At 35.6% G+C, this 13472-nt stretch overlaps 1 protein-coding gene across 16 annotated transcripts in view; it reads left to right on the top strand.

Annotated features, from left to right (window-relative positions):
• DEUP1 (deuterosome assembly protein 1) overlaps positions 1–13472 on the top strand; it is a 155354-nt gene that overhangs the window by 69197 nt on the left and 72685 nt on the right. For 12 of the 16 annotated variants that reach the window (XM_072611382.1, XM_072611380.1, XM_072611373.1 and 9 more), the window contains 2 exons: positions 4962–5075; positions 6448–6699. In XM_072611382.1, the coding sequence (XP_072467483.1) occupies positions 4962–5075; positions 6448–6699 (366 nt within the window). The remainder of the gene's footprint in view (positions 1–4961; positions 5076–6447; positions 6700–13472) is intronic. The other 4 variants (XM_072611386.1, XM_072611385.1, XM_072611384.1 and 1 more) reach the window with 1 other exon arrangement.

Raw genomic sequence — 13472 nt, 5'->3', positions numbered from 1 at the left:
TAGGAGTTACAAGTATCATTTCCCCTTGTAGGAATATAAAGAGTTTAACCTTATTGAATTCCTTGTTATTTCTCTTTTCTGCTTACCTTTTTATGCTTCTCTTGAGTCATGTATTTGAAAGTCAGCTTTTCTATTCAGCTCTGGTTTTTTCATCAGGAATTCTTAAAAGTCCTCTATTTTGTTCAACTTCTACTTTTTTCTTTTGAAGGATTATACTCAGTTTTTCTGGGAAGGTGATTCTTGGTTGTAATCCTAGTTCTTTTGCCCTCCAGAATATCATATTCTAAGCTTTCTGATCCTTTAATGTTGAAACTGCTGAATATTGTGTTGACCTGACTATGGCTTTACAATATTGGAATTGTTTCTTTTTGACTATTCATATTATTTTCTCCTTGACTTGGGAGCTCTGCAATTTGGCTATAATATTCCTGAGATTTTTCATTTTGGGATTGCTTTCAGGAGATGATTAGTGGATTCCTTCTATTTCCATTTTATCCTCTAGTTTTAGAATATCAGATCAGTTTTTTTGACAATTTATTGAAAGATGGTGTCTAGGCTTTTTTTTTATCATGGCTTTCAGGTAGCCCACTAATTCTTAAACTATCTTTCCTGGATCCATTTTTCAGATGAGCTGTTTTTCTAATGAGATGTTTCAAATTTTCTTCTATTTTTTCATTCTTTTGATTTTGTTTTATTGTTTCTTGATGTCTCATAAAATAATTAGTTTCCACTTATCCAATTCTAATTTTTAAGGAATTATTTTCTTCATTGAGCTTTTTTGCCTACTTTTCCATTTGGACAATTCTACTTTTCAAGAAGTTCTTTTCTTCATTGAATTTTTGTATATCTTTTCCTCATTTGGCCAAATGCCATTTTAAGGCATTCTTCTCTTATTGGATTTTTGTGCCTCTTTTACCATTTGGCCTATTCTGTTTTTTAAGGTGTTGTTTTCTTCAGTATTTTTTTGTGCCTCCTTTACCGAACTTGACTCTTTTATCATGATTTTCATACACTATTCTCATCTCTCTTACCAATTTTCCTCTACCTCTCTTCTTTGATTTTTAACATCCTTTTTGAGCTTTTAAATGGCATGAAACCAATTTATATTTCTCTCTGGGATTTTGGATATAGCAGTTTTGACATTATTGCCTTCTTCTGAATTTGTGTTTTCATCTTTCCTCTTATCATAGTAACTTTCTATTGTTGGGATCTTTTTTCTGCTGCTTGCTCATTTTCCCTATTTCTTGATTTTTAACTATGCTAAAGTGAGACTCTGCTTCTGCAGTAGAGAGGCCACTGTCCCTAGTTCCACATTTTTTGTGCAGATGTTTTCAGAGATAATTCTGTGTACCTGTAAGCTTCTGGCTCTTCCAAGGTGGTGTGATCTAGGCAGAGGTGTATTTCCTACTCTCCTGGACTGTGCTCTGGTCTGTGATCAAGCACAAGCACTTTTCACCCTGCAACCAGAGTTCCAGCTCCCTGGGGCAACAAGCTCTGGTGGGCTATTGATGGTCTTCACCCTGAGACTAAGACCCAGGACTGCATTCTAAATCCAATTATGGGCAAAGCAACAGAGTCCTGCTCCAACTGCCAACAAAGGGATCCCTGAGACCTCCTTCTTATCACTTGTTTGACTCCCTTACCATCTATGGGCTGAGAGATATGGAAACTGCCACTGCCACCACTGATTCAGTTGCTCCCAAAGCACACCCTGTGCTGGACTGCTCCCTACTCTCACCTTGGTGCAAAAAAGCTTTTCTGCTGACCTTTTAAATTGTCTCAAGCTGGAAAATTGTTTCACCTTATCTTTTTGTGGGTTCTGCTGCTGCAGAATTGGTTTTGAGTGTTTCAAGAGGGGTTTGGTGGAGAGCTCAAGAGAGTCCTTGCCTTCTTTCTGTCATCTTGGCTCCATACAAGGTAGCTTAAACCTCCATTTCTTAGATATTCCTTTGTTCCTCAGACCCTTAAAGTTTGGTTTCTGTACCTAAGACTATGTTGCAGTGATATTCTAAGATCATAAATGGCCCTTCTAATAACTAACTCAAATGTCTGTTTTTTTGATCCTTGTCTTCTTTTACCTCTCTGAAGGATTTGTGTTAACATGGTAACTAAGTAAATTCACTGGACTCACAGAAGCAAGAGAAATAACCAGAATATTTTGTTATGAATAATGATGTCACAATTCTAGCATATGGAGATTGCACTTCACAACCAGGAAGAAAATGTGATGTGTTATCTGTTTATGACTCTTCTGCTCTTCTCACTCCCCTGGAAGTCTCATGTACTACAGCTGTGCTTGGTACCTTACTCCAGAGACAGTTCATCTGAAGGGTGAACTAATGATGATTTAGTAATTCAATAAGCCTAGACTGCATATTTATGGAAATATTCTAGGTCTGCTTCATCTCTCATACATTTTTCATTCATTATAGTTCCACTGGCACCATAGAAACTGTCCGCCCCCTTGCCCTGATAGTCTGGAGGAATTGGTACAAGTTGCACATAGGCTCATAAAGCAAGCTGTGTTTGTGAAAGTGGTTTTACTGCAAAAGTAGTCTCATGATATAATAGTAGCCAACCCTCCACTATTATAGGAAATGGCATCCCTCCTTCACTTGAATCTACTTTAGTAACTTTTCTAATCTTTAAAGGGTGGTAGAAGACACTAACTCTCTAGACAGTATAACCTAACATTTAAACCTCAAACCCAAACCTTTCCTCTTCCTTCTTTCTCTCTTCCCCTCCCTTTCCTTATCCTCTGAGGATATAGAGTATAGAATTGACAGATGGATCACTATATAAGTGGGAGGATGTGTGTTCATCCTTTGCTGCTGAAGAAGACCATGCCATCAGAGAAATAATGACATGACTTACACTTGACTTTGTTTTGAGTGAGGGAGGGCTGTGCAGGTCACCAGCCTCACTTCTCCTCCAGAGCCATCTGAATCCAGTGACCAGATATTCATCAGGATGACTGGAGATGACCCAGGATGAGGCAGTTGGGGTTAAGTGACTTGCCCAAGGTCACACAGCTAGTGAGTGTCGAGTGTCTGAGGTGAGATTTGAACTCAGTTCCTCCTGACTCCTGCACTGGTGCTCTATCCACTGCAACACCTAACTGCCCCAAGTAGAAGGATGAAACATTTAATCAATGACAGCTTGATAAATGCTAATGCCCATGGGGTAATTGAATTTACTATTACTCATGTTAGTATTTTTCTATTAGTATTGGAGCATTATTATCTGTAGTGTACTCTGTTTAGTATTACTAATAGAGGGTAGCCAGTCAGTGCCCATTGATGGAGTAAGTGTAACATCCTCCTTGTATATAAACTTAATATGGTACAATGTCTAGTCCTGCTTTCAAAGTCAGAGGACCTAGATTCAAATCTCAATTCTGCCTCTACTGTCTGTGCGACTTTGGGAAAGTCACTTAATCAGTCTGAGTCTTAGTTTCTGAACCTGCAAAATACGAATGTGAGACCTCTAAGGTCCTTTGCAGCTCTGAACCTAGGATCTCAAGAACCTAACTTTTCTGAGGTTCCTCGTCTATAACATGATCTCGAAGATATTTACACCTCAGAAGAAAACCTAGTGATCCAGTCAACAAACCCAGCATTGTGTACGAAGAGACAAAAAGAAGATTGGCCTAATAGGGATAAAGAAAAATAATTTGAGATGAGAAAGGCAGAATTTATTAATAAATTGAATATCAGACTTTGGGGTTAATCCATAGACATTTCACTATTTACAGGGCATCTTGCTTTATAAAGTCAATATTGGTTTTAATTTTGTGACTCTGGAAGTTTTTATGGAGTAAAGGAAGGAATGATAAATTCTGTTGTTTGAAATTGTCGATTTAAGCAAATTTTTAGAAGGTGGAAAAAAATAGTCAAATTGGTATGTAAATAAAAGCATTGCTACTAATTCAGATTTTATAATTTGTACATAATACACCATTTTACTAATATCATGTAAGTACAGAAAAATGAATTTAAATGGTAATCTTAGTATTTGAACAAATACTAATACATGATGAATTTTTCTCAGTAAAATTGTGTTTGTTTCTGTTATATATTACATTAAAATGATTTGTTGAATTACATTTGTAACTGGCATAATTGTCAGAGGGATTTTTTGATGATCTCAAAAAGTTACATGTTTAAAACATTTTTATGTGTTTTGAATGGGATTTCACTGGATTTCAGACCCTGCAGTTGTTGGCTTTTCTTCCTATAAATACAAAAAGAGAGATCTGATAATGATTCTAAGTAGATGAGAATCACCTGTGCTTTCTTCTACTCATGGATGATTAAACAAACAAGTAGCATACAATTAAAAATTATTAACCACTTATTTTTCTCAATACTATAAGGAAACACAAAAATAGATAAGATATTGTTGCTACCCTTAATTTTTATCTAGTAGGTAAGATAACATACATAAATAGATATAATGATGTAAGGGAAAGGAGAATCATGTCTTCTCTTCCTTAGATAAATAATGACAGTTTGAAAGAGAATATAACTGGGGGAAAGAGTGGCACAAAGTTCTACAGTATTAATAAGAGGAGAATAAGTACTTCTCAGTAGGGTGATTAGGAGAGGTTTCATGAAGAAAGTTGTATCTGATGCTAGGCTTTGAAAGATAAATTTTATCAGTTGGCAAAGGACTGGTGTGTGGGGGCGTGGATTATGGGATTATGAAACAGCAAGAACAAAGACATGGAGGACATATTTGGGAAATGGAGCATTAGGTTTATGACAGGAAATAGTATAAATACTAATTAAATAACATTTTATTTTCAGTAGACTGAGAAATGAGTGAAAATTTTTGATGGGAAAGAGAAAAAGGAAGTTTTGCTTTTCAAAAAGTAGAATTGTAATGGCAATGAATGATTTTGCATTTTGCCTCTAATTTATCATTTCACCAAACTTCTGTTTGTTTATTCCTTTTTAAAGGAATTTAGAGCAAAATCAAGAGAATGGGACAAGCAAGAAATCCTATATCAGAACCATCTGGTTTCTTTAGATGCCCAACAAAAATTATTATCGGAGAAGTGTAATCAGTTTCAGGTACAATATTTAAGCTGATCTTCCGAATTAAAAGACATTAAGGATTAAAACATTGCTATTATTGATTGCCTATGATGTAATCAATTCATTGAGTTGGATACCACTGCTATATGTTATTCTCTCAATCTAATTTATAAAGAAAGTACTGATCTGCAATGGTAGGGGAGTTTCCTTATTTGGGAGATTCCTAGACCAATGAAATCACATTCTTGTGTCTATTCTCTTTGTAACTCATGTATCAGAAATTCCTAGGACATGAAAGGTCCCAATACTCTTTGAGATACTTTCACATTCCTTTTAACTCAGAGTCAAGAGAATGTAATGAGAAAATAATATTATGGCAGAGGAAGTACAAAGTATTGATAGATGCAAGAAACATTTTGAAAAATGAAATTGAAATGTGGCAATGTATTAGATATTGAAGAGGAAAGAGGGAGAAGTCAATGGATAACTCCAACTTTTAAGCTCTGGTAACTAGAAGAAGTTATCCAGTTGACACCATTAAGAGAAACAGAGCATTTTTTGAAGAAGAATTGATTTGGGTATACTGTCTTGGGATAGGGTGTTAGAGAATGAGAAACTTTATTTTTAATGGAGCAAATTAAGATATCCAGGTAGAAAAGTCTAGAAAATTGGTGGGATTGGAGATGTTAGAGCCATGGATATAAAATTTGGAATCGTTCTTGGAAAAATGATATTTGAATCTATCATGATATGTAAGATCTCTAAGTAAATGAGTCTAAAGAGACAAAGGTAGACTGCCAAGGACCAGACCTTAAAGAATAACTACCCTAAGTGGATGGGAGGAGCAATGGGACAGAGAAGACTTTTCAGATCCTAAATGATAGAAAACCATGAGGTCCAAGAGAGAATTTTGAGAAGAAGAGATAAACTGCTTCCTATATTGCAGAAAGGTTAAGGAGATGTTGGGCTTCACTTAAATTTAAAGGTTCTATTGGGAAATCATTGGTGATCTGTTAGAGTACAGAGGAAACAGTGAGTAGTGATAAAATAAGCCCTGTGGATGTAGGCCAGTCATTGAGAAGTTTATTAGTCAGACAAGGTCAGAAATTGGATTATGGGTAAAGTAGGCAGCAGAGCCAAATGAAGGTTTGTTTGTTTTTCAAGATGGAGAAACATATAAGTATTTAAAAGAGAGAAGAAGAGAAGGAAACAATGGAAAGGAAAGAAAGGTTGAAGAGTGAGGGGATGGATAATTAAGGAAACAAAGTATCAGAAGAAAGTAGGGAGGGAAAGACAGAAGAGAGATGAATATATCAGAATATTTTTCTAATAGTTTTTGGTATTTCTTATACTTTTGTTTTTCTAAAGATGGTTTTCTTTAATTTCTGTACTTTTTCTTGTGTTGCAGAAACAGGCACAAAGTTACCAGTCTCAACTAAATGGGAAGAAGCAGTGCCTAGAAGATGCCAGCCTTAACAACCCTGAAATTGCTCGGTTGACCTGCGAACCAGATATTAGTAGTGATACTGTTGAAAGAGATGAATTCATTATTGAAAAACTGAAGTCAGCTGTGAGTGAAATAGCAATAAGTAGGAATAAATTGCAAGATGAAAATCAGAAGCTCCTACAAGAACTGAAAATGTACCAAAGACAGTGCCAGGTGAAGAAATGAATGTTTTTGTTTTATCTCATATTAACTAAAAACTAAATAAATGGTAACCTCAACAAAATCAGAAACGTAGGTTGGGAGGCTACTTTTAGAGAGTATGTGTGTATATGTGTGATGTCCATACACACCTGAGAGGTCATCTAGTCCAACCCGTAACTGACCAAGAATCTGTTCCACATCAGTATGTATCAGGATAGCACGTTAACCACTGTACTCTACTGCACGTCACTTTTGCATTAAAATTGGATAAATCTCTATTCCTGAAAGGGGGAAACAGTGTCTAGACTCAAAACAGTATTCAGTACTCTTGGCCTATTTCTCAGAAAAATATTTGTATTTCTTTAGTCATTTCCCTTACATATATTTTATGCATACTTTTTTTTTTTTTTTACCATCTTCAGTGTAGATCCACAATGAAATGACATTCAAATACATATAGCTAAGTTTTTTTATGTGGAATTTTAAGATTACTATTCCCATGTTACTTACCGGACAGACTTTTTAAAAATATATATTTAAACATTTTAATTTAATCTTTATTTTTAACATTCTATTCTTCTTAAATTTTGAGTTTCCAATTCTCTCCTTTGCTTCCATCCTATCACTGATAAGGCAAGCAATATGATATCAGTTATACCTGTGAAAACGTGGAAAACATTTCCATATTAGTAATACTTTTTAAAAGCAAAAAAAAATAAAGGAAGTAAGAAAATTACACTTTAATATGCACTCAGAGTTCATCGGTTCTCTCTCCAGAGGTAGATACCATTTTTCATCGAGTCCTTTGGAATTGTCCTGGATCATTGTATTGATCACAGTATCCAAGTCTTTTATAGCTGTTCATCATTATAAAATTACTATTACTGTGCACAGTGACCTCCCAGTTCTTCTCATTTCACTTTGCATCAGTTTGCATAGCTATTGCCATCACAATCATATGCCACTTGTTCAGCCATTTTCTAATTGATGAGCATTCCCTTGATTTCCAGTTCTTTGCCACCACAAAAAGAGCTGCTGTAAATATTTTTGTGCACATAGGTGCTTTTCCTTTCTCTTTGATCTCTTTGGGGTACAGGTCTAGTAGTGGTATTGTTGGATCAAAGCCCTTTGGGCCTAGTTCCAAATTGTTTTACAGAATGTTTGAACTAGTTCATTCCTCCACCATCAGTTCACTAGCACACCTATTCTTCCTTCATCCTTTCCAGCATTTGTCATTTCTGATAGGTAGGAGGTGGTACCTCAGAGTTGTTTTGATTTGCATGTCTCTCATCAATAGTCATTTTTAAGCATTTTTAGATGATTATAGATAGCTTTGATTTCTTCTTCTGGAAACTGTTTATATCCTTTGACCATTTTTCAGTCATTTATTTTTATAAATTTAACTCAGTTCTATACTCAATATATACTTGGAGATGAGGCCTTCATCAGAGAAACCTTAAAAATTTTTGATATTACATCATTGTCTGGTACCTTGTAGCAAAATGTAGTTTCTCTGATTATCCTTTTTAATTAAGTATATTTAGTTTTGCTTTTGCTTCGTCTGAGGTCATGATTGCTACCCCTGCCTTGCTTACTTTAGCTGAAGCCTGTTAGATTCTGCCCTGGCCTTTCTTTTAGCTCTGTGTGTGCCTTTCTGTTTCAGGTATGTCTCTTATAAACAACATACAGTTAGATTCTAGTTTCTAATCCAGTCTGCTCTCTGCTTCCATTTTAGAGTAAGCTCATAGCCATTTACAGTTATTATTACCGTGCTTCTCTCTATCTCATTTTCTTCTGTTTCTTCTCTCTCTCTCTTTTTATCCTTTTCCTCCTCAAAAGCATATTTTGCTTCTAATAATTGCCTCCCTTGATCTGCCCTCTGTTTTATCATCTCCACCTCCTTTCTCTTATCCCTTTCCCCTCCTCGTATTGGGTAAGTTACATTTCTACATAAAACTGAATCTGTATATATATATGTATATATATATATATATACATATATATATATATGTATATATGTATGTATGTATGTATGTATGTGTGTGTATGTGTGTATGTGTGTATGTATGTATGTATTTCCTTCTTTGAACCAATTTCAATGAGAGCAAGGTTCAAGTATTGCCCACCACTCCTTGCCCCATTGTCCATATCCACTGTAAAAGCTCTTCCATGCATGCCTCTTTTATGTGAGGAAATTTCCCCCACTCTACCTCTTCTTCCCTCCTTCTCCCAGTGCATCCCTCTTTCTCACTTAATTTTTTCCTTAGAGAGCATTCCAACATAATCAGCTCATACCTATGCCTTCTATCTATGTAAATTCCTTTTAACTGCCCTAATAATGATAAAGTTCTTAGGAGTTACCTGTATCATCTTGCCTTATAGAAATATAAACAGTTTAACTTTATTGAGACCTTTATTATTACTCTTTCTTGTTTAACTTTTTACACTTCTCTTAAGTCTTGTGTTTAATGTCATATTTTCTGTTCAGCTCTGGTATTTTCATTAGGAATGCTTACAAGTTCTCTATTTTATTAATTGTCCATTTCTCCCCTGAAGGACTATACTCAGTTTTTCCGGTTAAGTTATTCTTGGTACTAGTTCTCATTCCTTTGCCTTCTGAAACATCATATTCTAAGCCCTTCATTCTTTAATATGGAAACCACTAAATCTTATGTGACCTTGACTGCAGCTCTCTGATATTTGAATTATTTCTTTCTTGCTCCTTGAAATATTTTCTCTTTGACCTGAAAGCTCTGGAATTTGACTATAATACTTCTGGGAGTTTTCATTTGGGTGTCTCTTTTTGGAGGTGTAGTGAGTGGATTCTTTCAATTTCTATTTTATCCTCTGGATCTACAATATTGTGACAGTTTTCCTTGACAATTTCTTGAAATACAATGCGTAGACTCTTTCTTTGAGCATGGCTTTCAAGTAGTCCAATGATTCTCAAATTATCTCTCCTTTGCCCATTTTAAGGCTAGTTTTTTTTTTTCTGATAAGATATTTCATATTTTCTTCTAATTTTTTCCTTCTTTTGATTTTGTTTTATTATTTTCTTGATGTCTCATGGAGTCATTAGTTTCCACTGGTCCAATTCTAATTGTTAAGGAATTATTTTCTTCACTGAATTTTTGGCCAGTTCTACTTTTTGTAAAAAGTTCTTCTCTTCAGTTGGATTTTTGTGCCTCTTTTACCTTGCTGTTAATTCTCTCTTCATAATTTTCCTGCATCACTCTCATTTATTTTTTCAATTTTTCCTCTACCATACTTATTCATTTCTATAACTCTTCTAGGAGTTCTTGTTTGGTTTGGGTCTTATTAGGATTTTCCCTTGAGACTTTTCTTATAACTGTTTTCACATTGTTGTCATCTTCTGAGTTTATGTCTTGGTCTTCCCTTCCACTGTAGTATCTTTTTATGGTCAAATTCTTTTTTTGTTGTGTGCTCATTTTTTCAGCCTCTTTCTTGATTTTGAACTTTAACATAAGGTTGGGTTCCACTCATGTGGGGGTGTGCCCAGTTTCTTTGTGTGTGTGCTATTGTTTTCAAGACTAGTTCTTGACATCTGCAAGTTTTTGGTGCTTCCAAGATCGTGTGATTCTGGGAAAGGTTTGGTCACTGCTCTCCTGGCTTGTGCTTTGGTCTTTACCCAGATAGGGCTCCTGACCCTCCTGCAGCCTTCAGGGCTAGCATTCCTCTTGGTCCAGGGTCCCTGCTACCTTGTTACTGACCACCAGTGCTCCTCTCTGCTCTGGAACGGTGACCCCGATCTGTGTATGGGCAACAGAATTGTCAACCAGTGCTAGCTGTACCCCACAACAGCAAAAGGATCCCCTGCAATCTCTTTGTGAGTAGTTGTTCAACCCCCTTACCATCTCTAGGCTGAGAATTACTAAAGCTTCTTCTGCTACTGCAGCCACCATTGTTGCTGCAGCATACGTGGGCTCTGGACAGGCTTCCACCTCAATGTCCCAAACTTCTTCTGTGACCTCTTAAGTTTTCTTCTTTGTTGGCTTTGCTGCTCCAAAATTTGATTTTAGATGTTATTTTAAAATTGTTTAGGGGGGAATGTTGGGAGAATTCAGCTGGGTGGCTGCCTTCTTGGCCCCACACACCTACCACGCACATTTTTGACTAAAAAAATGAATTATAAACTTTTTAGACATAAGAATACCATAATGTAAATGTACTAAGTTAGGTATGTAGAAGCATGTTTAATTCCTCTTTTTTCCAAAACAGTCATGGAAGACATAGTACTATATGTTTTACAATGAATTTCTAAAAAGACCAAATGTTTTCATCTGAAATATTTTCACTTTACATAAAATCACTCTGCATTTTCAAAATGTAAATAGCATCATAATCTTCTGAATTAGATCTAACTTGAATTCTGCCTTCTTGGCCTTGGATGTCTCTTAGGTTGACAATGTATTCATTTCCATTAAAATAAGAAGTTCACCATTGAATATTTAATTACTAAATTATATTCCCTCCTCAGCATTCATTTTAAAACTTCTCTTTCCTATCATCAGTTAGTTACATCTTTTTCCCCATTTCAAGTGTTTCAAGGCACTAAAGGGTTACAATATAAGAATCTGATATAAGATATAAGACACTGAGCTCAGTACATACAAGACTTCAGAGTCTGTGAACTATAGATTTGTTGGGGAGGGAAGTAGTAAAGGAAGAGAATGGAGGAGAAGATGCACTGATGAAGAAAGTTGCTCTTACTTGAGAGGAACTCAATCCATCTTCTGCCTGTTTGCTTTATTAGCATTCAGGAGACCTTCCTTTCAAATTTCAAGTGGTCCTTAAAGCCAAAGACTTCTTCCCTCACCAGAGAATACTGAGCTAGTTCCAGTCCCTGGTTAGCATGTATATGAAGGTGTTAATACTTAAGTTTACAAAATTCTCCCTAGAGGAAAGAGTAATATGAATACAGAAAGTGTGTTCCATATACATTCTGATATAGGAGGGAGCTAAGGTTTGAGAATTCTTTTTAAGGAAGAAGCTTTGTTGGAAAAAAAGATATGTTATTGGTATCTGACTCAGACAATATTCTTCTAGGCTTCATCCTTACTAACATTTTTTTAGGATAGTCATAATTTTGGTTAAGCTCTCTTACTTGGTTAAGTCTTTAGTGGCAAAAATCTATAGTTACAGAAAATGGGTGAAAGAATTCTTAGGTTCATAGCATAAGATGAGGCACTAACCCAAGCAGGAAATTGGGATATTTTCCTTTAAAAAATGAGGTTCAAAGAAAGCCCTTAAAACCTGGACTTTTCAAGACATAGGTAAGAATGAAAACACTTGTTAAAAATATTCTGGCAATGTTTGCCCATATTCTTATACTAGAGGATTGACATTTTTCAAAGAATGTCATCATCAGTAAATCAGTTCTCTTGAGGAATATTGTCTTTCCTATTTGAGGAATAAGTTTGTCTTTTCTTGACTTTTGGTCCTTCGCAACCGACTACCTCATCGATTCTGCAATATTCCCCTTGGTATTACTGCTAGGAGTCTTGTTTTTCCTCTACTTTCTCTCTCTCTCTCTCTCTCTCTCTCTCTCTCTCTCTCTCTCTCTCTCTCTCTCTCTCTCTCTCTCTCCCTCTCCCTCTCTTTCTCCCTCTCCCTCTCCCTCTCTCTCTTTCTCTCTCTCTCCCTCTTTCTCTCTGTCTCTCTCTCATCTGCTCTTAAATCCTTCTCAGGCTATTCTCTGGCCCCTCTTTTATGGATCAGCCTATAGTTCCTTCAGTAAGTAAGTCATATAGTTTTTGGATTTTTTCCTTATTCTTTTTTTCTGTCTTCCCTTAGCTACACTCAAAATGCCTCAAGGAGGGTGGGTATCATCCACTCACCAGGCCTAGAGATGTATGCATGTGAATGAACATTCACAGAATGAAATTTATTACCAAACTGTTCTTTCCTCTTTTCTTATAACCTCTAAAATACTTGACTTGACATTTAGGTTTTGCTTGGGGGAAAGTGCAACCCTCTCCCAAGTTGCATCATTTTTACGGAGGGGACACATTTTGGTGCTGAATCTTCCTTTCTTTCTCCCCCCCAGCAACGACAAATCTTATGTTCTGCATTTTTGATCTATTGTTTTTAATTATCAGTCTTTAATTTTTCCTATGGCTCTTCAAAACATTCCCTTAGTCGACTCTGCAGTCACTGGCTGATAGTTAAATAACAATGGATCAGTAATCATAGGTGGTTCCTTAGCAGTAGAACCAGGTAAAAGAAAAGACAGCTAAACCTTCCTTTTCTTCATCTTCTAGAGTCCACAGTTACTAAGAGTATTCATAATTATCAGTTTTGAAGACATCATTTTCTAACCTTATATAATTAATTATATACTTTTCTAAACTTATTTTTCATCCTCATAGTCATTAGATTTTGTGAGGATTCAATTACTCCAGGTACAAGACTACAATGATTTAAAGAAAAACAAGTCATTTTACTACTTTGTTAATTAATTAATAAGATTTTTATTAATAAGATTAAGATCTTATTAATAAGATTCTGTCATTCTTTGATGATGAGTTTGCAAAGCAGGAAGTTCTTGCTCCAGTTTCAGCAAAGTACTTAGTTCAAATTAGTTCAATCAGTACTTAAGCTTCCATACCATCTCAAATTTTTTTTCAGAATTTGGTTCATTTCAAACCTGTCACCCCTTCCTCAAAAGGTTCTTACTGGTGGAAGACAGATATTGTGACCTGATTCTGAACCTAAATTGGATTCACAATTTGAATTGGTATTTATACTTCTTTCCTGATTTCTGA

Source organism: Notamacropus eugenii, chromosome 5, assembly GCF_028372415.1.
Source record: "Notamacropus eugenii isolate mMacEug1 chromosome 5, mMacEug1.pri_v2, whole genome shotgun sequence".
Lineage (NCBI taxonomy): Eukaryota > Metazoa > Chordata > Mammalia > Diprotodontia > Macropodidae > Notamacropus > Notamacropus eugenii.
Note: the sequence above shows the minus strand (reverse complement) of the source record. Positions and strands in the feature narration are given on the sequence as shown.